We start from the raw sequence: 26441 nt of genomic DNA on the forward strand, positions 1-26441 counted from the left end.
GCCCAGGCCTTCATAGGCCAAGTGTCCCAGCCACCCTGCCGTGACCGTACCAGTAACACCAGGTGTGTTCAGAAGCTCCCTGTGAGCAGAGGGTCTCCCAGGCTGGCTGGGGACCAGGAAGCAGGACATGTCCTCAGAAGGCCTGCGCTCCACCTCTGGTCCCACGTGGGGAGAAAGGAGGGCTAGCAAGGATGCGAACTAGCCCTGGAAAAGTGGGGGCGGAGGGCTGGAATATAGGGCCCTAACCTCCACCTAGCCCTCCCGGGGAGACCGGGCAGGAAACCCAGGTCAGCTGTTCGCTCACCTCCTCTGGGCCAGCGCCCTGTCTCTGTGTTGGGCAGCACTCAGGGCAGGGTGGATGGGATTGGGGCGAGCCCCACCCTCGGGCCTCCGAACCACGGCTGCTGCCAGAGAAACTGCCCGCTTTCCCACGCCGTCTCTTTTTTAAAGTTTACTTTTCGGTTACACTTCGCATTCAATGTTTTATTAGTTTTAAGTGTGCGGCGTTGTGTTCGCTGTTTACGTAACTGTTTGCGACGCGATCCCCCAATAAATCTGATCCCCACCTAGCACTGAGGTACTGCCAACTGCTCCCTGTGCTGGCTTCACCGCCGTGTGGCTGTTATTCTCACTGCCAACTTGTACTTCTCAATCTCTTCACCTTTTTCACCCGGCCCCCAACGCCCCTCCCATCCAGTGACCATCCGTTCTCTGCGAGTTTGCTTTTGTTTGTTCGTTTATTCTGTTTCATAGATTTCACATCCCAGCAGGATCATCACACCTGAATCTCTCAGCCCTAACTTTCCTGCTCACCTTAGGCCTGGGCCCTCCTTTCCTAAGGGAGCATCTGGCCCAGGGCCATTTCTCTGCCTTTCTCTGTCTCTATCTTTCCCTCTGCTCCTCCTTTCTGACACCGGTTGGGGTGGACTCGGGGTGTTTCCCTGCTCCCCCAGCCAGCGCTGACCCTGTCTCGTCCCTGCTTGGCCCCAGTCTGTGGCCCTGCGTGGCTGTCCCCCTGTGGGAATTTTGTCCAGGCGTCTTCGGGGAGCACGGCCTCTTCTCGGCTCCCCTGAGTTTGGGAGGAGGGCCCCACGGGGCGATGCTGGTCCTGGGGACTCTGCCGCTGGTGTGCATTCGTGGCCGTCCTGTTCTCTCCCCATGCCGGCTCCCGTCCCCACTCAGTCTCGTGCAGACTGTTGTTGCAGGTGGAGACCAGAGGCAGGTGGGGGTGTCTTCGGGGGTTGTCCTTGGAGGCGGGCAGCAAAGGCCGTCCTGGGGTATGGCCCCATGCTCAGCATCTCTGACAGCCCCACAGTCTTGGCTGGCTTCTCCCCAGCCCACGCACAAGACGTTTCCTGGCTGTCTGCTGTGCCCCGGGCGTTGTCACAGTGCTGAGTGTGTCAGTGAATGAAACACAAGTCCCGGCTCTCACGAGCTCTTACCGTCCTCCACGTCACCTCTGCACTCGGAGCGCCTCACCTGCTCACGGGAAGTCCGGGTGCTGGGCTCGATGGCTGGGTGTCCCCTCTGCCTGCCTTGGGGGAGTCGGGCATTCTGGGGATGGTTTGGGGATTTTCCGCCCTATTCTGGGGCCAGCACGGAGGGTAGAAAGCCAGGGTCTCCCTGAGGTCTCTGTGGCCCTGGCGAGGCCCGGGCACGACCACCCCTGTGCCATCTGCACCCCACCTCCTGTCACTGACATGGCTCCGCAGCCCCCGGAGGGAGGGCCCCCTCCTGGAGAAGTGGCCCCTGGGGGCCGGCGCCTGCCTCTGATCTGGTCTCTGTCCTCAGGGCATCCTGCTCAAGCGGAGTGGCAAGTCCCTGAACAAGGAGTGGAAGAAGAAGTATGTGACCCTCTGCGACAACGGGCTGCTCACCTACCACCCCAGCCTGCACGTGAGTCTGTGAGGCCGGCCCTGGGGGGCCGGGGCAGAGGGACAGGGACAGTGTGTGGCAGCCTGGCTCCAGGACCTTAGTGAGTTCAAATGGACGTTCCCTTGAGTTGAGCAAGGATCTCACTTGGGTAGCTTGGGAACTGCCCAGCCCCAAGGCCGTGGGCCCGGGCCGAACGCATACACTGCGGCTCTGAGCTGTGGGCTGAGCCCGTCTGAGGGAAGTCCCCGGGGATGGCCAGCTTGGCTCGGCCGCTGTGAGCAGTGGGCTGCAGCTTACGTTCTAGTCAGTTTAAGAGCTGATTTGGGCCCGTTCGCACAGAATGGCTGAAGTTGGGGTGCCGATGTTGCCAGCTAGTTGTTTTCAGGGAGCCACACCGGCGGGGGACCCTCGGGCCTGGGACGATGGAGAGCGCGATGGAGTCAGGCTAGGCCGTGGAGGACGGCGGGGGCCTCGTCCAGGCCACCTTGGGAGGAATAGCGTGGGGTGGCGTTGCCCGAGCATAGAGAGGTCTGAAAGGTGTGTGGCCCGTGGCCGGGGTGGGGGGTGGCAGTGACTGGAGAGCAGCTCCCCCACCCTCCCTTCCTCACCCGCCCCTCACCGCGTGTCTCCAGCACACAGCTGTCACGAGAATCCATCTCTGTCACCACCCCACTGTGGGGCTAATGAGTTCTCCTGTGAAGCCCCTCGAGCACAGCACGCGGGCCGGCCCCACCCCCGGTCCAGAGGCCCAGGGCCTGCCTCAGAGGGTCCCTTGCCTGCCTGCGAGTCCGTACCAGGCGTCAGGGAGGCTCAGCCCAGAGGCGTGCGGTTCGCGGTGCTGGCCGGAACCGCGTCCTGAGAACACTGGGTGGACAGCCCTGCCGAGGGCAGGCAGTGGTCCCTTCCCGGTCCCGCCAGAGCCCAGCCTGGCCCATGGCTATCCCTCGGGCATCAGCCCTTCCCCTGGCCCAGGGGACAGCACTGGTTAGACTGTCCGCTCTAGCCTCCCTTACTCCACAGGGTATGGGGGCGCGGAGGGAGGAGGGCTCACACCTGGGTGACGTGGGATATTTAGTACAAAGGCTCCTCGGCGCCATCCTCTCCTTCTCACACTCAGACCTAGTCCCGCTGCCGAGTCGATGACACCGTGAGGGGCAGCAGGGTTACTAGGACAAGCAGTGCCACCGAGGCACAGGTGTCTTAGGAAGTCGGGGGTCAGCCTGCGAGACGGGGTCTCCGTGCTCGAGACGGCAGAACCGCAGAAGTTCCCGGCTGAGAGGGGCCGAGGGGCCGCCGTGCGCAGAGGTGGGGCCACACTGGCGCCTCCTGGCCCGGCTGGTTGTCCCCTGCCCCCGGCAGGACATGTGTGCCCTCTGCTTAGGCACCGTCTCGCCAGCTGGGCCGGGAACTGCCCCGTCTGAAGCATCCAGGTTCCCCCACCTGTGTGGGGGGGGCCTTTGCCTTTCGCCTTTGTTGCCTTCTTATCTGCTCCTTCTGCTCTCTGCTGCCCTCGCCGGGCGCTGCACTCTGTCCCCTCTGCTTGTCCCCAGGCCCCGGATAGTTGAGGAAGCCCAGGGCGAGGGGAGTGGCGGCAGCGGGGTTGGCTTGGGTGCAGGAAGGGCGGGCAAAGACCGGGGGAGAGCTGCTTTTCCACTACTTGGCAGACGGCAGGGCCGAGGCGGCGGGCTTTGCTGGATCGTCAGAGTCACCCAGGCAGTGTCGGAGCTGAGCCTTGGGCCCATGACTTTGACTCTTAAGCATTATCCAGATTTTTCCGCACATTCCAAGAGCACCTCCCCTCGGGGCTGGCTGAGAAAGTCTCTGGAGAGTTCGCATCGGGGCAGGCGTCACCCAGACTTACTGTTGCATAAGGAGGTGGGCCGGGCCGGGCCGGGTGTCTGAGCTCCCCGGAGCCCCTCCAGCACCACGCTTGTCAGACCGTGTGTAGCTTAGTGTGTCTGAGGGCCTGGGACAGCAGCACAGTGGCCGAGGCTCCTGGCCTCACAAGGTGAGCCTCAGAGGCAGGTGGTTCTGCTGGCCGGTGTGCCAGGCCCCAGCCGGGCCGGCCCTTGGTCTGCTGGCTGCAAGACCCTATGAAGAGCTTCAGCGAGCAACTCTAGAGAGCCCAGGCTCCCCGTCTGTCACCTCGTCACCAGCTGCCCTTTGGCTTCAGGGTCAAAATGCATGTCCTCGCCCCACACGGGGCACCAGGAGGAACCGGCACGTGCAGGTGGCGCATCACGCCCTGTAGGCACTTCTTCTCGCTCAGAAGCCACGAATCCGATTCAGAGCTGCGTGGGGATGCGCGTGAAGGCCGAGCCGAGGGTGGCTGAGGGCCACCGCGCCCACGCGGCCCGAGTTTGCCCCTGGCGGAGGCCGCCTCGCTCCCACCACCCCTGGGGCTTCTTGGTTCCCTCCCGCGATGGGCCACTGCACTCGTGCCTCTGGCTTCCGGCTCCTGTCTCCCCTTTGCCGTGTTTTCCGACCTGAGCAAGCCTGGTGGCCAGCAGCGAGCAGGCACCGGCCTCCCTGCGAGCCGCCCTAGAGGGGCGCCCCGCACGGGGAGGACCCTGGGGAGCCCCAGCGGCACGCACAGAGCTCTTGGCGCAGCCCCTCCTGGGGACCACTCTTGTCTGAGACCCGAGGGCAGCAGTGCCGGTGACTCACCTGCACGTGGAGGCCGCTCGGGCTGCAGGGCCGGGCCGGCGGGCAGGCCACGCGCTGATCCTCGCCTGGCCCAAGAGAGCCCGCCACAGCCACCCCCATTTTGCAGCCAGCGGAGCCATTCACACAATCACCTTCTGTTAATTCTATCTGCAACATCAATTAAATTGTTTGTAGAAACTAATTGAATGTGGCTTAATCACACATCTTAATAGCTTTCCACGCTCTGAACTCGTTGTTAATTCCAGTAATAAAACGAGATGAGAACGCTGGCTGGGTAATTAGCGAGGAGGCTGGGGAAGAAATTGCTGTTTGATGGTGGGTAATAAAGGCAGCCGCGGTGACCGCTCTCCTGAAGCCGCCACCACTGCCAACGCCGAGCTCCCCGTTCTGCTGACGGAGGGAAACGCTGCCGCTCTGCGCCTGACGCTCCAGTCCCCACTGCTGCTCCTCAAGCTCCCTGTCTCTCTCCTTGGGGCCAGGCTCCTTGTCTCGGCTCGGCCCTGGAGCCGCTGTGGCACAGGACACCAAGCGGAGAGCGCCTGCCTGTCCGCGTGGCCAGAGACGCCGATGGGGCGGGTCCTCTCCCCTGCCGTCGCTGTCTGGCCTCTTGACCCTGAACAGAGTTCCTCCGCGTGGCTCTTATCGTTGGCGTAGGGCCAGCTTCCTGCGCCACGTCCCCGCCTGGGCCTCCCTGCTCTGTTGTGGGGCCTGAAAACTGGTGGAGCTGCTGTGACCTCCTTGTGAACTAGAGCAGCCTAAGCTCCTCCTCCTCCCCCAGGAGAGGGACTGCATCTGTGGCTTTGGCCCAGCCAGCTGTTGACAGTCGTCTGAAGCAGGCGATCCAACATGGGGTTGTGTGTGCAGGACTCAGGACAAGTATGCAGGGACCCAGGATGGGTATGCCCAAGGACCCAGGACGAGTATACGCAGGGACCCAGGGTGGGTATGCGCAGGGACTGGGGGCAAGTATATGCAGATGCCGAGTCAGTGGGATGTCGGGGCTTGGAGTCGGGAGGGCTGAGGTAGTGAAGTCACATACTGGATGCTGGGCTGAAAGCAGGCAGGACCAGAGGGCCACCGGTGACTGGGCGAGGCGGGCCCAGTTTGCTGGAGAAGGGACAGTGGGCACCGGGAGAGCGGGAAACAGGTCGCTGGGTGTCTTTCCTTCCCAGCCACCGTGGTGAGGCTCAGGGCTGGGGACAGGCCCAGCAGGGCTCAGTAGGGTAGGGGTGTTCCCGGGGGCAGAGACTGCGTGCTCAGTGATCTTGGTGACACTGCTCTGCGGTTCTGACCCACGAAGCAGACACCCTTACAGGAGGGTGTGCCTGAGGCCAGGCACCCAGTGCCACCCGTCACAGGACTGGGTGGTGGCAGGAGGGCGTGAACACAGCCTGGGCTGCAGGGAAGGGGCGTCCTCCTTGGACACACTCTTTGGGGGCTGCTCCTCCCCTGGCTGGGTGACGAGAAGCCTGACGCCCCAAAGCGGGTAAGGTAGGAAGCCTCCGAGGACACGGAGCCTGCATGTGAGACCACACCATGTCACTCAGGGGTGCTCTCCGGATGTAAAACGTCCCAGAGGAGTCTAGTCCGTGGGATTCTGTGCCAAGTGTCCTCGCTACCACCACTGTCTTCTGCCCTGGGGGACTCCCGGGCGGGGCGGGGCGGGGCGGGGTGGGGTGGGGTGCCCAAGCTGAGGCAGCAGCAGTGAGAACGGTGGGGTCAAAGCACTGAGCGGCTCCTGCTCTGGGTCCCCCACTGCTCCACCTCCGGGCCCTGCGGGTACTGACTAGCAACGGGGTGGGAGGAAGTCGGCCTGCGGCGCGCAGCCTTGCGAGTCGGAAAAGCCAGGCTTGATGAGCGTGATCTCTGTCAGCCTCGGTTTCTCCACCTGGAGAGTGGGCATAGTGACTCCCCGCTTCCGGGTGGCGTGGAGACTGAGGTCACGTCAACTAGAGACACGGCTGCAGTGCAGGGACCACCGGGCACCCGGACAGGCAGGGGGTGGGCCGGTGATCATGGTCACTGTCACTACGGGAGAGCAGATACTCCCTGGTATCTGCAAAGCCGGGGCCTGTCTCATAATCCCCGACAGCAAGAAGGATGGGGGGCGCCCCTGTCACTGCCCGGCAGACGCTGCCAGGTGTTGTTCTAAGGACCAGAGGCTGTTCCAGGCCATGAACATTCTCGATGCCCCCACGTGGCAGCGGGAGCTTCTGAAAACAGGGCCGCGGAGCTCCGTGCAGCCGCCCAGAGCCCGGGAGCCCCGTCGTCCGCATCCCGTGGAGTCTGTCAGTTCCTCTCCTCGGCCACATGGGCCTCTCTCCCTGAATTCCGTCTTGGTCCAGTACTCGGCCTCCTTCGTGTTGCCTCCTGAGCCATCTTCCCCAAAGGAGGCCCGAGCCTCAGCTCTCGGCCCCAGACCCTTCTCTCCTCTGACAACTCTGCCCCCTCCTGAGTCCCCGGAGCCGCGTGTGACAGCCCGGAGGTCTGGGCGTGATCCAGACTCGGGGAGGTTCTCTGGGCCTCGCAGTCCTGCTCTGTGAACTTGAGCTCGCCCTCCTTACGCCACCCCAGGCAGCATAGCGGGGAGAGGGCCAGTGCCAGAAACAAGTGCTGCCCGGGAGTGACCTGTCCTAACGAATCCGTCTGTCCTTAGGACTACATGCAGAACGTCCACGGCAAGGAGATCGATCTGCTGCGGACAACAGTGAAGGTGCCAGGCAAGCGCCTGCCCCGCGCCACGCCCACCACAGCCCCGGGCACCAGCCCCCGGGCCAACGGGCTGGCCTTGGAGCGGAGTAACACCCAGCTGGGTGGGGGCACAGGTGAGGTGGCTGCCGCGGCGGGGGGCACGTGGGGAGCTCTGCCTCTTTGGAAGAGTGGGGAGCGCTGCTCTGGGGCCCAGGGAGGCGGGAAGGGGCTTCGTCGCTGGGCCGGTCCTAAGGGCTGCAGACGCGCTCGCCAGCGGCATCCTGCTGCACGTGCGGCTCAGCCGCACGCATTTGCCAAAATGCCGCCCTGGCGGAATTACAGGGCCAGCCCGGCACGGGGTCTGGAGAGCGGAACGGGGCCAGAGGGCCTCGTGCTGACAATGGCATCGGTGGTCCTGGGCCCACCTGGAGCCAGGAAAGTGACGGTGGGGACAGGACCCTTGACGTGCATGGCCAGCCTCTCAGCCAGCTTGCCATGTGGGAAGGGAGGGGGCTGGAAGCGGGCAGAGCTGCCTGGGGTCCACCTGGCAGACGCCCTCAGTCTGCAGTGAGCAGTGGGGTCTCTGCTCGGAGAGGACCGAGTTTAGGGAGACGTCGGAGGCCCCGCCGATGCGGCCGTGTGCCCAGCGTCTGGGAGGAGGAGCCAGAGCCCGAGAGAGTGAGCTTGAGGTGGGCAGCTCTTCAGCCAGTTCTTACCTCCCAGGTGGGACTGTGGGTTCGAGTGACAGGCGCTGTGCTCCCTCCTGGCCCCGGCTCTGGCCTCTCTAGCTTCTCAGCCACATATTTCTTCGGAGGCTGTTCCTCCTGTGCCCAGTCCCCTTGGCTTCTGGACCCTTGTTCCCAAGACCTCAGGACCCCTGATGTCATCCTCAGTAATTGGATCGTGTTTTTCTCTGGCCCAGAAACGGCTGCTCAGGACACCGTTGTCCCCTCCTAGGGGCTGCCACTATGTCCCCGCCCCGGCGGTTAGCGCTCAGCAGCAGAGGTGTGCCGCTGTGGAGATGCAGCGGTGCTTCTGCTGGACATTCAAGGGACAGGGCTGGGGCACTGAGTCCCTGGAGTGGATGGGACAGACCTGCACAGAGAAGCTCAGGGCTGAGGAAGGTGGGCGGCGACAGCCTCCTGCGTGTGCTCCTGTTTGAGAAGGGGGCCCCGTGCCCTCGGCAGTGGCCCTGGGGCGTGTGTTGGGCGGGGGGCACTGGCAGAGGCAGGGGACACTGACATCCGCAGAGTGGCATGTACAGGAGATGTGCGCGCATCAGGGCCTGTTCCCCAGCTCTGTGGAGTTGAGATCGTCGCCCCATTTTATGGATGAGGAACGAGGGCTGAGAGGGTTACTGACTTGTCTGCAAAACCCCACAGCAAGTGGTCGAGCTGCGGTTTAAACCTAAGTGTGCCTGCCTCGAAAAGCTGTGTCCTGTCCCCTCAGCCACCCTGGGCTCAGGAAGAAGGCCTGAGGGAGAGCTGTGTGGACGAAGGGAGCCGAGGCAAGAAAGACTGGCACCCATCAGGGAGGGGTGCCCACAGCCTCCTGGGGGCGCGCTGGGGAGCGGCCTGGCTCCATGGCGAAGGTGGGGGCCGTGCGCAGACCCCAGTGCTCTGGGACAGTGCTGGCATGCAGTGCAGGGCGCTGGGGACCAGCCAAGGCCCCAAGGGCTCCCCAGAGCTGCTCACAGACAGCAAGTGGCGGCCTCTAGCCTGGTGGGGGTTCCTCACCTCGTCCTGGAGGAGGAGGACGTGTGAGTGCCCTACGGGGAAAGCTGGGCTCAGACCCCAAAGGGAAGGAAACTAAGACACGTCCAGTCACGTTCCCGGGCCCTGACGGCCTTCGCCTGGGAGCAGACGCAGCACGCTCACCCCAGACCGTCGCCGCCACAACACATGGACGGGCGTTTACCGAAGCCCAGTCCGCTCCGCACACGCCGACACCGACCTCGTGCACACTCACACATGTCTCCTGCTCACCGGGCGATGTTAACATCTCATTATCTTTGTTACTGTAATTACATTATCCGCTGCTTTATGCAGAATTATCCTCCGAGGACTAATTGATGGCTCCATGTTTAATTCATTAATCATTAGCATCAAATTCGACAATTACAGTGCACACTGATTGTGGGGTTGCAGGCGTAATGAGGGGAGAATTAACAAAGAAAAGGGAGAGCACTTTTCCTCCCTTGGGGTTTGGGTTGGGGGGCTTGGGGAGGAAGTCGGGCCTGTGATCTCGGGTCGGCAGGGGTGAGGGGGAGTGAGACCTGGAAGCAGGAGTTGGGGAGAGGCGAGGCGTTTGAGAGGTTGGGGGCTGACTTGCTCCCCTGGAAGGTTTCCCGACCCCCGGAAAGGTTATGTTTGCAGGGACCTGTGGGGCCGGAGCGGGGAGGAGGCGGCAGCTCGTTGCCTTCGGGCGGCTGGACCAGCATAGACTGGCTGTAGGCTCAGCGCCACGCGCATGTTAATAAGCACCTACTGTGTGCCTGGTCCTGCCTTGGGTGTTAGACAAATACAAGAGAAACACACTGCCCTGCACCTGTCCACGTCGTCTTGTCCCCAGAGCATTGGGGATGTCTGGCCTGTTCCTTTAGGTCCTGGTGTCTTCAGCTCACAGCTTCCCATCTCTAGGCTTCCAAAAACTCAACCCGCCTGTCTGCAGGGCTTGTCTGAGGCCTTGCGTGCCGCTTGCTCTGTCCGGCTCGCTGGCCATCTCTGCCTCCTCACTAACCTCCAACACCCGGCCAGGTCCTCCGCTTTGCGTGCCGACACCGCAGTAGGGCCCAGCCCTCCCCAGACCTCCCACAGCCACTGCCGTCTGGCCTCGGCCTCCCCGTCTTGGGGGGACTAAGGTGAGAGCGTGGCCCGTGGCTGGACCCACGATGTCTCCACAAGTGACCTGGGCGGAGGCAGGAGGGTTGGAGGGTTCAGGGGTGCCCGCGGCCCCGCCGCCCGGCCTGGGCACTCCTGGAGCCTTCGGTTCCCCTCGGCTCCGCCACTCTTTCCTGATGAGAAACGAAGATTAATTTTCTCCAGCCCAACAGGGTAATTACTAATACTAATTAGACGTAATTACTTGAATTTGATACACTTATTTCCCGTCAGAATGGCAGCAGAGCCGAGGCAGAGCAAGTGGCATATGTGGACTAGAATACAGGGTCCAGACCTCTGATCAGGAGGGGAAGCGGGCTGAGGACACTGGCTGGAGGAGGGGCCCTGCTGTGTGTGTGTGTGGGGGGGGTAGTACTCCACCCCCCCCACACACACACACATGTCCGGCTCCTGGATGCCAGGCAGGGGACAGAGGTGTGCACCTTTGCGCTCACGGAGAGGAGGGACGTGCAGTGGCACCGGCTGCCCCCTGAGGCGCGCAGGGCGAGTGCGAGGCCCCTGGTCCTCCAGCCAGCCTGGCCCTGGCCCTGTGGCCCAGCACCCCCTCATTTCTGGGCAGCCTCCTGTAGCGATTTCTCAAGCTCCGCCCACAGCCCTATTTTCAGGAAAGCCTCTGCATACCCTACCCCAGCCTTCCCCGCAGTCTGACCCTTCCCCCCTCCCCAGGTGCCCCCCACTCGGCCAGCAACCCAGCCTGGGCTGGCCAGCGCTCCTGCTCCGTCTCCAGTGCCGACCAGTGGAGTGAGGCCTCTGCCCTGTCCCCAGGTACGCAGGACCCCATGAAGGGACAGAGGACGGCAGCCGTGCGGCATTTGCGGCCGAGGCGCTGTGATGGCATGGTGCCCAGGCCCCGGGGAGGGGCCCAGTGGAGCCCCCTGGGAAAGGAGCAGAGGCTCTCAGCCTCCCCAGCCTCCCCGTGTGCTCCCTGCCCACCTCTCCCTTGGCTCTCCCAGGCCCTTGCCCGTGGCTGACGCCAGAGACTCTCCCTCTGCAGCTTCTCCGCCCGCCCGCCGCTGTCCCCAGGCGGCGCTGGTGGCTGCTCCGACATCCCCATCAGCCCCCTGCGCAGCCAGCTCATCAGCCTCGCCGCGGGGGGGTGCAGGGGAGCGGGGCTGAGGAGGGAGGTCGGAGGCCGGGGGCTTTAACCACGTGCTGAGGGCGGCACCTTGCCTGCAGGGGTGGGGGAGGGTCCCCTGCACACGGGACCCACGGCGTAGTCCGGAAAGGGGGTGTTCCTGCCTGCCACCCAAGGACAGGCTGAGGCCCACCTGTTTCGGAGGCTGAAAACTACCTTCTCTCTCCCACGCCACCCCCTTCCCTTGGCCCGTCTTCATTTTCTTACCCCTTTGTCCGTATTTGGACCTTGTTCGCATCTCAACTCTTCCTTCTCATCCCTTCCTCCTGTGTCTAGCGAGAACCTGCACACACGCCCACGCCGAGCACCTACACACGCCCACGCCGAGCACCTACACACACGCCCACGCCGAGCACCTACACACGCCCACGCCGAGCACTACACACGCCCAGGCCGCCTGCCCCGCTCCTTTCTCCCGACCCTCCTGTCGCACATCCCATCACTGGCCCGAGGCTGAAAGGGAAATGGGAGCAGCTCTGCCCTCTCCCTCAGTGAGGGTGTGAGACAGAGGAGACCCCAGGGTCCCAGGGGGTGGGCTGTGGGCACCCCAGACCTCGCATGGCTCCCCGCGGGCTGGGAGGAGCGCCAGGCCTGAGACGCAGGAACTGGGCTGCCCGATTTGCCTCCCAAAGACCTTTCCCAGGTGTTCCTGGCCCACCGCACCCCTAGACGGCTGTCCCCCATCAGCACCGGGCGCTGGGCCCTCCCAGCACAGGGAATCCACCCGGCTCCTGACCCAGGTCCAAGCCCCCTGGGGACAGCGAGTGTGCAGGGCCCGGGACGGGGAGCTAGGGCCCTTCCTGGGCCGCCGTCCCCAGGGCCGGGCCGGCCTTGGTGCGGCCCCTCTGTTGAGTCTGGAAGGTGGAAGGCAGGGAGGGAGGGAGCGTGTCTGCCTCTAATGAAGTTTGACATTTAGTGGTGAGCGCCGGGCGGGGTGTGGGAGACGGAGCTTGATTAGTGCGCTCTAATTGACAGTAATTAGGCAGCTCCCTGATTGTTTCTAATTCTGCTATTAATTGTGAGGAGCGGGGAGTGTGATTGAGGATAAATTTGGTGCGGAGCTGCTGGGGCTTCAGCTCCCTGTGAGTTCCCCGGGCCGCCTTCCACCCCTCCAGGCTGCAGAGCCAACGTCTCCTCCTCGCCTTTATCCTGCTCTGCCCGACTCCTGCACCCGCTGCCCCCCACCTCCTCCTCCACCGGGGCTGAGGCCACCGGCTGGGCAGGCCGCTCCGGCTCCCGGGGACAGAGGGTGTAAGGCTGGCTCTCCCGGGTGGCCCAGCCTACTTCGGGGTGCAGCCCCCGGGCCTAGACAGGACTTGCGCGCTGCCCCCCCCCCCGCCCTTCCGCCCACACTTCTCCAACTCTCCCCTCCCCAGCCAGTGGCCCGGCTGAGGTGCTCAGTTCCAGCCCCAAGCTGGAGCCTCCCCCATCTCCCCACTCCAACCGGAAGAAGCACCGGAGGAAAAAGAGCACCGGGACCCCCCGACCAGATGGCCCCAGCAGTGCTGCCGAAGGTTAGGGGGACCAGGAGGTGGGCAGTGGGACTTGGGATTAGTGCCCCACAAGTAACACTTCTTTTCTGTACTAGATTAAGCACTTTCTAATAATTCCCAGTAAAAGTAGTTCCACAACTTTGTTATGCGATCCAGACCGAGTATCTTAGGAAAGCTTTCTCCTGCCTGACTTAAACCCTTCCTGTTAAAACATGAGCCGCTTTTATTGCAGAAGGTAAAGGCTCTCCCGAGACTCGGGGAAGGCAACACCTGTTTTCTGTTCTCTTGTATCACCCATGGAGTTTAACAAGTGCCGGGCACATACTAGGTGCTTAATACGTGTGCGCCGATAGGCCGAGTCCTCTTCGTCGTCCGCAGGCTGCGGGATTCCAGCTCCTCGTTTTCGATAGGCCCTTGTGCATAATCCTTCATCCATCCTAGCGATGCTTGTCTGGTTATCTTGGAAGTTATCTTGGAAGTTTCTTCAGAACGTCCCTTTGTTCAGTAGTTGGAGTCTCCACTCCCAAATAAGTGATTTATTGATGCCCAGTTTCTCGTGTCTGCTCTGATTGTCAGAGTTAGGGGTGTGGGCAGGTGAGCAGAGGCTACCTCTGTGGGAAAGAGCCGCCTTTCCCAGCCAACCTGTGATACGGTGATGCTTAGTGTTCTTGGCTTGGGGTCCACCTGTCCCAGGGAACTGAGCCCCAAGTCAAAGAGACGATGTACTTTGAGGGCTGAGTTGAAGGCAAGGCGAGGTGGAATGGTGGAGCCTGGGGAGAGGAAGGGGCCAGCTTTCTTCTTCCGGGAAGGCAGATCCGTTAGGGTGCCCTCAGAGAGGGGCTGTCAGCGCCGTAGAGGCAAGAGGCTGCCCTGGGCGCAGCGTGCAGCCCTGGCCTTTGCCTCTGGCTCCCCCTTGGGCCTCCCACAGGTACCTGAGCTGTCACTCCAGCCCCCACGACACGTGCACACTGCTCGTTAGGAACCGTTCACCTGTGGGGCGGTGACCATTGGGAATGAGATTCATGCGGCTGTCTGCTGGGGGCCTGGGGGAGCACAGCTTGGCCACATTGCTTGGGGTCACAGTGCAGCCCACATTGCTCGTCACGGCAGATGTCCTCAGGTGCCTGTCTGCTGACACATCCTAGTTCGGGGAGAAAACCTTTCCTTTCCCCATCCACTTGCCCTTCCTGCCTGTCTGTGCCAGGGTGGTGGGGGAGGGGCGCGGCTCCCAGGAGCCCCGCGCTGACGCCGTCAGGAATATTGGGTTTAATGAGCTGCAAAATGAGGCGGCTGCAGCTGACATGTACGGATGGTGCCCGCGCCCGCCTTCCCCCACACCCTTCCAGCACTGCCTCCGAGCACCCCATCGCATCCTCCAGAAACTCAGCTCTTCTTTCTCCAGGAAGCGCCCCTCCCTGATCCCCAGACGCATCCCTGGCAGTGCCAGCGGCGCCAGAACCTCGCGCCCCCATCTTTTCCACCTGGGCTCCACAGGTGGTTAGGAGAGGCTGAGTGTCAGGACAGCGGGGGGTGAGCGGAGTCGTGGCAGTGGCGCGCGTGTCTCTGGGTGCGCACTCCCACAAGGCGCCCCCCGTGCTGGTGGTGAACGCTCCCGTCCCTCACAGAGGCAGAGGAGTCGTTTGAATTTGTGGTGGTGTCCCTCACCGGGCAGACGTGGCACTTCGAGGCCTCGACGGCGGAGGAGCGGGAGCTGTGGGTACAGAGCGTGCAGGCCCAGATCCTCGCCAGCCTGCAGGGCTGCCGCAGCGCCAAGGACAAGGTGGGCATGGAGGCCCGAGCGGGGTGGGACCCGAGGCGGCCTCATGTTGACCGGCTGCCCCGTCTCTCCCACCATGGCAGACTCGACTGGGGAACCAGAATACAGCGCTGGCCGTGCAGGCCGTCCGCACCGTTCGTGGCAACAGCTTCTGTATCGACTGTGACGCCCCCAGTAAGTGCGAGGGCCGGGCTGGCGGAGCCAGGGTTGGGGGTGACGGAGAAAGCCCAACAAGAGGCTTCATCGTGCTGCTTCTCCTCGCTTAGATCCAGACTGGGCCAGCCTGAACCTGGGCGCCCTCATGTGCATCGAATGTTCGGGGACCCACCGCCATCTGGGGGCTCACCTGTCCCGGGTCCGTTCCCTTGACCTCGATGACTGGCCGCCTGAGCTGCTGGCTGTCATGACAGCGATGGGCAATGCCCTGGCCAACAGTGTCTGGGAGGGGGCCCTGGATGGCTACGCGAAGCCAGGGCCGGATGCCTGCAGGTAAATGCATGGGACCTCGAGGCTGGCCAGGCAGAGAGGGGACAGCAGCGCTCCTGCGTGGGGAAGGCTGGGGACGGTGCCGAGTGGCTGCCACAGTGTTGGAAGGGTTAAAACCGGCCTTCGCTCTGCTTGGCAGTTGGCCTCTTGGGGTTCCCCTCCCCCTCTGCCTGTCACTCAGGCGCCTCACAACAACAGGCCCTTTCTCAGTCCTTATCAGCGGGGTCAGGGGGCCCCGAGGAGGCGCATGCGCAGGGCCCTATCTGCCCGGTGGTGCGAAGGCCCGAGCTCGAGCTCTGTGATGGGGAGAATGGCTGGTAGATAGGTTAGCCGTGGGCCCCGGTGCAGGCTCCCGGCCGCTTTGTCCAGCAGGGCCAGATAAGCTGCCCCTGGAGCCCTGCGTGGAACCGGCCTGCCCTCCGCCCCCACGTCCCCGCTGCCCCAGGGGCTCCCGGCACCGTTCCTCTGGCCGTTTGCACACCCTTCGCGTCGCCCACTGCCTCTCTGTGCGCCCGCGGTTTCTTAGGCTTCTCTTTGCCCTGACTCTGTTTCCTCCTCGTTCCTCTTTGGGGTGTTTATGTCACTTCCTGACCACCCTCCCTGACCCTCCCTCGGCTCATGCCCTGATGGCCCTGTGGTTGCAGGGAGGAGAAGGAGCGCTGGATACGGGCCAAGTACGAGCAGAAGCTCTTCCTGGCGCCGCTGCCCAGCTCGGACGTGCCGCTGGGGCAGCAGCTGCTGCGGGCCGTGGTGGAGGACGACCTGCGGCTGCTGGTGATGCTCCTGGCACACGGGTCCAAGGAGGAGGTGAACGAGACCTACGGGGATGGGGACGGGCGGACGGCCCTGCACCTCTCCAGCGCCATGGCCAACGTGGTCTTCACGCAGCTGCTCATCTGGGTGAGTCGCGGGCTCCCGCCTCGCTGACTCCTGACCTGCCCCGATGTCCTTCGAAAGCCACCTCTCCTTTTTCTCCCCAAGAACCCGCCTTTCCGGCCGTGTCATGCCCATTGTGAAAATGTGCTTGCTTTTGCAGTACGGGGTGGACGTGAGGAGCCGGGACGCCCGGGGCCTGACTCCCCTGGCCTATGCTCGCCGGGCCGGCAGCCAGGAGTGCGCAGACATCTTGATCCAGCACGGCTGCCCTGGGGAGGGCTGTGGCTTAGCACCCACCCCCAACAGAGAGCCCGCCAACGGCAGCAACGCCTCTGCTGAGCTGCACCGAAGCCCCAGCCTCCTGTAAGGCCCAGGCGGAGGGGCCGGCCGGACTCCGTAGCCTGGGGACCCTCCTCCCTAAAGGCACTGGGGCAGATGGACTGAGAAGCCGGGACAGGCAGAAAGCAAAGAGAGGAGAAGGTCAGAGAGGAGCAGAGCTCAGTGGCGGAGCCGATCAGAGGCGGCGTCTGGGACCTGGGCCGCAGCAGAGCGCGTGGCGTTGCGCCTCCTGTCCTGTGGTGCCGTTGAGAAGGGACAGGACCCTTTGGAGGTGCCTACGAGGAGAGGGGAGCAGGACCTCTCCCTCCTCTGGACTCCCGCCCTCTAGTGCCAGCCCCCTGCAAACCTTCACCCTGAGGTGGAGCCCGCGAGGGCCCAGGGTGGGGGCTGCTGGTGAGGCCAGAGGGCCATCTGCGAGTCCCGTGTAAATGTGTACATCGGAATATTTATGTTTGTGTACATACTGGTGTGCGTGTATGATGAGCCAATAAACCGGACTGTGTGTGCGGCCTGGTTTCCGCCTTCTCCATCTGCTTTGCACTAGGATCCCCTCCCCTCCGAGTCTGAGGCCCCGGCGTCTCCCCCAGACCCCTGTGCCTTTCGCCTTCTCTTGCCAGGGGTGGAGTCCAGTCTCAGCAGCACTGGCAGTGAACCCCGATGGGAAGATCCAGAGCTCTGGAAGCTGCTTCCCCGCTCATGCCCCTCCACCCCCCAGACCTTTCCAGCTAGTCTCCTTGCTTTCATCAGAGTTCTGTCCAGTAACCTCCCGCCATGCCTGGCCCTGGCCAGAGCTCACCCAAGGGGAGGGCGTCAGCATCGTCCCCTCCTGAGAGCCCGGGAGCAGCCCACATGGCCGGGTGCACAGGGGGACGCTCACGGCGGCCAGGCTGGGCCAGCGGAGTCCTGAGGCCGCCGCAGGGGGAGCACTCACTAGGGCGGTCCTCCGCTCGGGACTCACGCCTGGGCTCTGCCCTCGAGGGACGGGGAGGAGGCCGGTCACTGATGGCAGGAGAGTCACCGCGACTCCCATCAGCTTGCCAAGCTGTGGCAGAATCCAGCACCCCCGCTTTTCCCTCTGTCGCTTACTTATTCTAGAAAGAAGACCCAGGGGACACCACCTGTTCTTAAAGGACAAGACCTTGCTGAGTTAGGGTCCCTAACTTCGCCCACTCATGCTGGTCCTCAATTTGCTCATAGGATTCCAACCCAAAGCCTCACGTTCCTATCTCTGTGGCTCCCCCCACAGTACATACCCTTCCAGAACCATCAAGGATTCTTTCCTGCCTCATCCACCTTGCAGTGGGCTTCTCAACCAATCTCGCTCTATAACAGAAGAGGATTTGGTAGCCGAGTTTTGTAAATGCTGTGATGGGAAGAAAGAGACCATAATTAATGCCACGAGAGACAGAACTGGACGTGGGTCATCCAACGCAGGCCCTCGTGTCCGGGGGACCAGAAAGTGGCAGAGATGGACTAAGCTACTGTGTCCCCTACCTAGAGAAATGCGGTCCCAGGGGTCGAGGGGGAGCCCCCGGCCTGCCCGAGTCACTAATGGGACTGATAAGCTCTGCCTAGTTAGGTAGTTGGGCAGACGCCATCTAGACAAGGCCAAGGACTTTGTTTCCCCTCACGATACAAAAGGGAGTGACCCTCTGTCCTGAAGCCTGTGACTCTCCCAGAGGACGCTGGCCCGTTCAGTGGGTAAGGAAGCGCGGTGACAGGGTCATGTCTGGAGGTGCACGGGCCGGTCCCCAGGGAGGAGGAGGACAGACGTGCAGGTAGTTTACACGGGAGAGGATGGTGTGCGTGGACGTTTCTAAGGAGGCTAGTGACAGTTCCATTTCTTTGCATGTCCTTGTCCTTATAGACGGGCAAGATGATACCCAATCTGGGGCAGTAAAATAGAACCAAACTGGCTGAGGATCGAGGAAATGGCCTTCCCACGCCCCCGTCAGGGTGCAGACAGACAGACAGAGGCAGACAGATCCGTATGTACAAACTTTACACAAAATAAATAAGGAGCTGTGATCAGCTTGGCTGGGCCTCGCCCAGGATTCCTCCCACTCGTAAGGAGTGAGTCCAGGAACCCGTCAGGCCCTAGGCGGTCCAGAACCCACCCTCCCCGGGAGTCCACCTCAGGCCCAGCAGCCCCGGGGCACGGACAACCCACGTCCCCTTCGCCTCGGGGCCAAGCGCCTGCACCCCAGGGCAGGATCACAGTGGTTGCCCCTCTGGTCCACGGAACCCGAGCCCCATCTCAGCAGGCTCAGGAGCGGATGCTTTGTCTCCCCGAGTCCTCGGGAGCCCTTCAGGGCCGGGCCCCCTGTTCCATTTGCTGGTGCTGGCTCCGAACAGCAAACCTGTTGACGTGCACAGGTATGGGCACGACAATCTTGGGGTTCCTTACGGGCTCTCCCGATCGGCTGCTCACGTTGCCAGCTTTGATGCGCTTCCACTTGGCCCTTCGATTCTGAAACCAGATCTTGACCTGCACCTCGCTGAGCTTGAGGGCGTGAGCGATCTGCGAGCGCTCGGTCAAGCTCAGGTATTTCTTGCAGTGAAACTCCTTCTCCAATTCCAGAAGCTGCTCACTGGTAAACGCTGTGCGGCGCCGTCTGCTTTTGCCCCCAGGAGCTGTGACTCCCGCTGCCAGCGGGACCGCCTCCTCAGCTCCAGTCCCCAGGCTTCCCTTTAGCTTCGGTTTGGGTCCCAGGAGAACCCCCGGGCCCCCTCCAGAACTGTCCAGGAAACCATCGTCCTCGCTGTCACCGCCCGAGCCCTCCTCCTCCTGTTCGCTGCCTGCAGGGTCTCTCGCGGCTGCCTCCAGCTTCTCCTCATCTGAGCTGTACACCTTCCCCTCTGTGGGCAGCGAAGACAGACCGACAGGGACGGAGAAGCAGGGAAAGGCAGACGGGTTGGAGGAGGCGCACGGAACCATGGCCGGAGGATGGCGGGAAGAAGTACGCACGTGGAGGGGGTGAGGGGGGACGGGAGGGGGGACAGGGATGGCACATCCAGGTGAGGGGTGGGGAAGGGGTTCAGGGAAGACAAAGAAATAGGAAGAAAGGTATTAACCAGCACAGATTTCACTATGGCAAAGTGAGGCAGGCAGTAAGCGTCTATCAAAGGAAGATAGGTCCCAGAACTGTGTCCCCTCAACGCGGCCACCACCCTCACCTCACTCTGCCTACCCACGACCTTCCCAGCTTTCTCCAAGCCCAGGCCACACGGCCTCAGGTCCCAGAACGAAGCGGCGTGGGACCTGACTTAGGACCCTTTCGGTTTCTGCAGGCAGGAGCGAGCAACGTAGGAGCATCTACTTCTGCGGGACAGAGGGAGACGGAGGGAGATGTCGGCCTTTGTCATTTCCCTGGGGACCCTCCTCCAGCCCGGTGGGAAGAGCTGGGTGTTGGCCTCTCGCGTCTCCCTCCTCCTCTCTTCCTTAGATTCAGAATCTTAGAATCTCACTTCCAGATGGAAACTTTAGGGTCATCCGAGTCCCCATCCTCACCCGAACCCCCAAAATCCGGCCCAAGAAACGTTATCCAAGGACCCGAGAGTCAGGAGGTTTCCTGACTGCACCCCCTTCCCGACTCTCCTTAAGCAGCACAGCCAGCCACGTGCCGCCTCATCAGCGGCCAGACTTTTCCCCACTTCCAAAGCCCCACGAAGCCCTGTCGCGCCTTCTCGTTGAAAATGACGCCACCGCTTTCCCACCTTGCCTCTCCGAGTCAAGGCGGCTGAGCAGCACGAACAGCTGCTTTCCGCTCAAGTTCAGAATCTTGAGGAACATGGAGGGAATATGAGAAATAGAAATGCCGCAAGGGAAAATATAGATGGAAAGAAAGAAAATTTGACTCATTTAGTAGGGTACTGATTATTTGTAATCACAGCCATATAAATATTCTAACCCATACGTAATTCTAAAGTTTAATTCGACCGTTGGTTTTGTTCTTATCCGCTGATGTATTTGCCTGGACTGCAAATTATGCATTACAAATGTTTTCAGTGTTTGAGTTTTACAAAATCCCTTATTTTCTGCCCAAAGGACCAACTAGCAGCGAAACAACAAAAAGTCAAAAGAAAACCAACCAACCGAGAAAGAGAAGATGGATAATCCGCGCCCTGAATGGCCAGCTCCTTACCGAGGGAGCCCACTGTGAAGGCGGGTAGGACTTCACAGATGTGGGAGCGCACCTCTGCCCACCCGGTGTCCCACGCCCGGAGGCTCAGACTACGCCCAAGTACGATACCTCGATAACTCTGGGACGCTGAAACACTCTACGAGAAAAGGCACCACGTCCGTGCGGCTAGAACGCCTCTCCGCACCCGGAGCTGGGCTGCCATTCTTCACGAAGCCCTCCGCATCTGCATGTCTGCCAGCAAGAACTTCTCAGGGCCTCCAGGACCAGCCCGCTAACCGTCAACGCCGTTCCCCACTCCAGAGTTGTCCCCTTCCCCTCACCGATGCCATCTACACCTTCTCCTCCAGAGGCCGGGATTCTCGGCCCACATCCAGATGGCCCGCCTCGGCCAGCTTCTCCACACCTCGAAGGCGCTTCTGCCCCCGCTTCATTCTTTATCCGGCCTTCTCGAAAGCCGCGGTCCGGGCTCCTCCGGCCTCTGACGCTGCCCTGGCTCCCTGCTTTTCGCGGGCAAGGAGCCGGCACGCTCTCCTTACAGACCACCCCAGCTTCGGGTGCTGTGTTTGGTGACGTGCTCCTCACGGTCCCCACCTCATCACCCCACGCTTTCTCCCCTCTCCCCCCCAGCCAGATCCATCTTCTTTCCTGCAAGATTCACATCCTCGGTTTCCTCCATTTCGTGAAGGGCTCGTCCCCACACTATTTTCCGCGACATGTCCCCAGCTCAGCGCGTGACCTTTTCCCCAAGCCAGCCCTTCCCACCCGTACTCATGTCCACGGTAATCCGTCCCGCCTGTCGTTTAAACCAAACCTTCGCTCTCCTGACCCCCGCCCCGTCCACCAGCAAGTCCCGGCAGTACCGCTGCCTTTAAAATGTACCCAGACTCTGACTTCTCCCCACTACTCCCTCTGCATCGGACTAGTCCGGGTCACCGGCGTCTCTCCCCTGGCTCGTGGACATCCTCCAAGCTGCTTTCCCTGCTTCTCGCTCCCGCCTCCTCCGGGCCCCTCTCTCTGGAATACTCCATGCTCTTCACCTAGAGAATTGCACTGGCTCACGCCCTATGTCCTTAGGTCCTTCCCTTATCACTCTTTTAAAATTAAAACTCCCGATAGTCCTGCCTCTGCTTTATTTGTTCCTGTAGTATGTGTCACCAACTTCAGTCATTTATTTTATTGGCTTTCTCTATTAGAATATAAACTCCACAAAGGGTAGGGATTTTTAATATACTTTTGCTTTTTTTTTTACTGCTGTATCTTCGGCATCTGAAAAATTACCTGCACAGAAAAAGCGCTCAGTAAACATTTGCTGACTAAATGAAAGAAACTATTCCGGAGCTTGCTCTCTCTCTCCATCTCTGTCCTTCCTTTTCTAAGCCTCTCCTCAGATATCCCCCCAGACCCCCACCCCATCCCAGCTCCAGTGCCCGTGAGACATTCTCTCCATGAACATCATCCAACCCACTTTCCAGTCTGCCTTCTGATCCCACGGTAGCTGGAGAGGAGCTCATTAGTGGAAATCTATAGGACTTTATACTAAAAGAAATGGACACTCTCCGATGTTGCTAAATCTTCTCACTTTTAATTTTTAAAACATGGTTTGTGATAAATAATAACAGTGAAAACAACAAAATCTTGTAAAAACCCAGCCCAATATTATAGTATTTTAAACACCTGCTAAAAAGGCAGAAGCTAGATTTTAGGGCTTGAAGGATGAAATCATTTAGCACAGCTCCGAGGACCCAAGAGGTGTCCAATAAATCTAAACTGATGATGACTGAAATGAGGTTCCCAGGTCCCTTGATCTGGCAGGGCTCTCCTGAGAGCACCTCATCCATCCTCTGTCTTCAGACAGATTCCATAAAATCACGCTCGCTTAGGCCGGCCGCCCTCGGCGCTGCTTTTGAAGCCAAACAAGAAGCACAGGTTCACAACCCCTCTTGGTGACTTGATCCCAGTGGGATGCCGAGCTGGCAGGGGCACGGGTTTCTCCCCGAGCCTTTATGATGGTGACATCGGGGACTCTGATAAGCAACTCGTGGAAGGAGATGAGGGTGGAGCATAGAAAGCACCCCAGAGGGGGAAAAAAAACAGCCACGGGAGAGTCTGGGACGGTGAGTGAGACTGGGGAGGGGCGAGGAAGGGGAAGCAGGCGGAGGAGCCACGCGAGGCCGAAGTAGGTAGACACGTGGCCGAGTTGGATGATGAGTCAGAGAAACCGAAAGGGCTAAAAAGTTTAGAGAAGGGAGAGAGAGAACAAAAAATCGGGGGAAAAAAGACCAGAAAGTTTTTTTTTTTAAATGTCCTCCCCCCACCCGGCTTTTAAACCCAAACAGTGATGCGCTTGGAGTAAAATAAAACATTTTGGCCCTGCCATTTACTCCCTGCTCCACCCAAAGCGACGGGAGCGGAGTCAGGATCAGACGCGCGATACAGCAGCCCGAACCTTTACAGAGCGGCGATCCTGAAACGACTTTCTCATGAATTAGCTAAAAATGTCAACGCAAACTATTTTCTTTTATCTGATTTATAATGGATATTAATGGTAAATATGATCGAACAAAAATTTTAAATTGCACCTACCTAGAAAAACGTATCATTGACTAAAAATGGACAGAAGCAACCTTTTCGATAAAATTTCTATTTGCAAAATTGGATTTAGAATAATTGGATTTGATAGATATAAAGTCCATAAAAGTAAATTTCTAACTGCAGATGCTCTAAGTGGTTGATATGAACGACAACAACAAAGAAACTTGATCGACAAAACGAGACTTCATTGAAAATTTTACATGGGAAATGATTCTGAAGAGAATCATTTCAGCAAAAGGAAAATTTTAAATTGGAAATTATTTGACCGTGCTAAGCAGGTAAGCCGAATCGAAAGGTTCTGTCCTTTGTGTACGAAAACGTTGTTACTGGAAATAGAAGAGTATATTGAGTTTTCAACTTGTTCCCTATACAGGTAAGTCTAGAGTCTGTGAAAAAGGTTTGGGGTCTGTCCAGAGGGAATACTCGTGGGGCAGGTTGGTCACTAGGGAACATTCGCTGTGAATTCTCCCAGTGGACGCTGTTATCCCGAGAACCAGAAATCACAAAGTCTGAACCACAATTCCTTGTGAAGTCCACGCTGGAGCATCGACCCCCTCCCAGAGCAGTGCTCAGGCCCCGGGGACTCGCCCGCATGGAGCCCTCCGGAGACACAGAGACCCCCATCCTGGTAATGGGCGCTCAGGCTGGAGAAGGAATCAAGGGCCAGAAAAGCCATGGCCGGTAATTGTCCAGTGGAAAGAATCAACGGCACCAGGCTGGAAGGGGGACCCACAGCTATGGGTCACCGGGGACGGTGGGCCTGGGTCATGGCGCAGAAAACCGCCCAAGGAGTGGAGAACCGTTTCGGATGCCAGCCACGGGAGTCACAGAGCCTGTGCTGCTCCTTGTCCCTGCTCTGCTCCAGCTCACAAAAAGTCAACAGTCTTTACGACCCACTGCAGACAAGTCCCCCCCCCGCCCCCCATTACACTCAGTTCCGACTTCTCTTCCCTCTGCTTCAGAAACGACGACCCTCACAGTCCCCGGTCGCTGTCAGGACCGAATTTCCCTGATCCCCCCCGATCAGGGCGACTACTCGGCTTCCTGAATACAGAAGTGGGGGTGGGGAGTGCGTCAAAACGTGGGAAGAAACCCTGGCCGCCCCCCTCATTCCTAACTCCTTACCTCAGCATCATGCCCAGTACGGAATTATTACTGTTCTCTTCAAAGACAGTGCTTTGTCCTATCATTTACAGCAACTGACTCGCTTTCAATTTGTTTTTAACTGATCCTCATTCATTTCATGCCCCCAATTATGCTATTACGCCTTCCTACAATTTTCGATACAGTGAGGAAAATACATTTTCTCTCTCTCTCTCCTCTTCTCATGACTTCAGCATTCTCTACTCTGGATCGCCCTGAGACCCTTCTCTACCTCACTGCCACCTTCCTGATGAGTTAGGACAATGTCCCCGCCACTCCGTGCCCGGAGCTCCCCTCCCGGCACACTACATTGCCACTGCCGAGAGCACCCCGGACGACCTGTAGCTTGGCACAACACTCACGTGGAGCAGACCTGTCAGCAGCAGTAACGGGAGGTTGGTAACCTTATTCTCAGGTGGAAGCAGGAATCAAGGGCCAGAAAAGCCATGGCCGGTAATTGTCCAGTGGAAAGAATCAGCGGCACCAGGCTCCTGCCATCTGGAAGGGGGACCCACAGCTGTGGTCACCAGGGATGGTGGGCCTGGGTCATGGCGCAGAAAACCGCCATGTTTCAGACAGGGTAAATGATTTTCCTAAGTCACACAGCTAGGGACAGAGCCATGTCCAGAACCTCGGGCTCTTAAATCTCCAGTCGACGCTCCTTTACTCTTCCCAATAAAACATCTTCTCTTCCCCTCCCACCGGAAGTACGAGTCCTCTCCCCAGATGCCTCATCGGATAAATAACCTTCCTATGAAATCCAGTTTTAGTTTAGACCTCATCACTTATCACCACAGAGCTCTAGCCTAAGCATCGACGTCTTCCCTTAACGTTCTCAGAGAATTTTTAAACGGCCGTAGGAGAGGCCTCGTTTACCAAATTTCACCTTTGTCCTTTAATAGGCTCTTTCTCTCCTTATTTCTCAAAACAAAATCCCCATCAGATCTTTCTTGTACTTTTCTCCCGTCATTATTGGTTCATACGATGTACTTTTACCAGTCAACACTCTTTACTTAGAAATGTGTTTTCACGTTTAAAAAATAATGTTGCCAAACTATGGAAACAGCTTTGTTTCAAAAATCCCAATCTTCTCCAGCTTTGAGTTCGCAACCGCCTCTCTCATCGCCCAGGTACAGCTCTGGCCTGTGCAGGACTCGGCTCCGTGGAGGAACGGCGAACTCCCGCTGCCTCCTTCTCTCCACCTTCCTCCTGGCAGAGCTCCCTGGCCTCCCCCCGGGAGGCTTTCCTCCCTAACACTGAGAGGGAGTGAAAGGCGGGTTCTTTTCATTCTTTTTGGTTGAGTTAGATGCCAATTGGGGGATGGTTTTTGCCTGCCCAGCACCCGTCCCTTTGGGCACTGCTTCTCATCTCTACCCAGTGCAGCGGGCCTGGCGAGCCTGTTTCTCCACCTTCATGACCAGGTAAGCATGGGGCCTGGATCTGACCAACCTTGACATCCTGTCTTTCTTTCAGGGGACCTGACTCAAGCTAGTTAGTCAGCCATCCTAGGATTTCAAACGTGCTAGAACCCACTGGGGTCCCCACCTGGGGTTATACAATTTTAGAGCTGCTTATGCTGGTGGCCCCCCGCCTCCTCCAGCCTCTCTTAAGGAGAGAATGAGGAGCCAGGCTGACAGCAAGAAAAAAAGAACTAACAACACAGTTTGCGTTCCTGCACCTCACCGTCATGTGAATCGACAACTCTCATTTTAGCTTAAAGAAAGAGATGAGCTACGGTCGCTAGCAAGTCACAGAGTTCTGGCTACGTACAGTCTGTAACTGGGAGCGCCAGTGACCGCAGGCCTCCAGGGAAAGTAAGCCTCTCCACCTCGCTCCCACAGCCTCCCGTCCAAAATATTTTTCCCACGTTACCTGAAATTATTCATAACGCCACTTAAAATTCCATCGGTTTGAAATTCATTCAGACTTTTAAAAATCTCCTTAACCCATGTGAGTGTGAATTATTTTAACCCAATGGCTTTGCTTTTAACAAATTGAGATCAGTAAGAGGGAGCAGGAATTTTGATGAAGAAGAAAGGAGAGGTATTTTTTTTTAGTGGAGAGAAAGGAAGAACAGGCCCCATGAGGGACACGGCAGAAGGGCTTCGGGCAGCCTTGGGATCGACAGAGGATGCCAAATGGGAGACAGGGTGACTGAACGGAGGGCGAGAGAGCCAGAGACAAAATCTGAAATCTACCCTTATTAGAGTCATACGATGCTCTCTCCTGCCATTCCCCATACGAACAGTTCTCAGAATACAGTGCTATTTCTATTACTCCCAGAAATATCTGTCCTTATCAGTACAGAGAGTGTCACTAATC

General features: G+C 59.5%; 2 protein-coding genes across 3 annotated transcripts in view; one reads left to right on the forward strand and one right to left on the reverse strand.

The window, feature by feature from the left end:
• Window positions 1–16753, forward strand: part of AGAP3 (ArfGAP with GTPase domain, ankyrin repeat and PH domain 3) — a 26912-nt gene extending 10159 nt beyond the window's left edge. The window contains exons 9-17 of one of the 2 annotated variants that reach the window (XM_011377551.2): window positions 1792–1896; window positions 7199–7367; window positions 10800–10898; window positions 12645–12782; window positions 14387–14541; window positions 14622–14712; window positions 14805–15027; window positions 15669–15924; window positions 16061–16753. In XM_011377551.2, coding sequence (XP_011375853.1) covers window positions 1792–1896; window positions 7199–7367; window positions 10800–10898; window positions 12645–12782; window positions 14387–14541; window positions 14622–14712; window positions 14805–15027; window positions 15669–15924; window positions 16061–16267 — 1443 coding nt within the window. In that variant the 3' untranslated portion in view covers window positions 16268–16753. The remainder of the gene's footprint in view (window positions 1–1791; window positions 1897–7198; window positions 7368–10799; window positions 10899–12644; window positions 12783–14386; window positions 14542–14621; window positions 14713–14804; window positions 15028–15668; window positions 15925–16060) is intronic. The other variant, XM_011377552.2, reaches the window with a different exon arrangement.
• Window positions 16754–18434: 1681 nt separating this feature from the next.
• GBX1 (gastrulation brain homeobox 1) overlaps window positions 18435–26441 on the reverse strand; it is a gene marked incomplete at its 5' end in the record, with an annotated part of 16325 nt that continues 8318 nt past the window's right edge. Inside the window, one exon of the mRNA XM_011377576.2 lies at window positions 18435–19098. Within this exon, the coding sequence (XP_011375878.1) occupies window positions 18548–19098 (551 nt within the window). The remainder of the gene's footprint in view (window positions 19099–26441) is intronic.

The sequence above is a fragment of the Pteropus vampyrus genome, unplaced genomic scaffold (assembly GCF_000151845.1).
Source record: "Pteropus vampyrus isolate Shadow unplaced genomic scaffold, Pvam_2.0 Scaffold316, whole genome shotgun sequence".
In the NCBI taxonomy this organism is placed as follows: domain Eukaryota; kingdom Metazoa; phylum Chordata; class Mammalia; order Chiroptera; family Pteropodidae; genus Pteropus; species Pteropus vampyrus.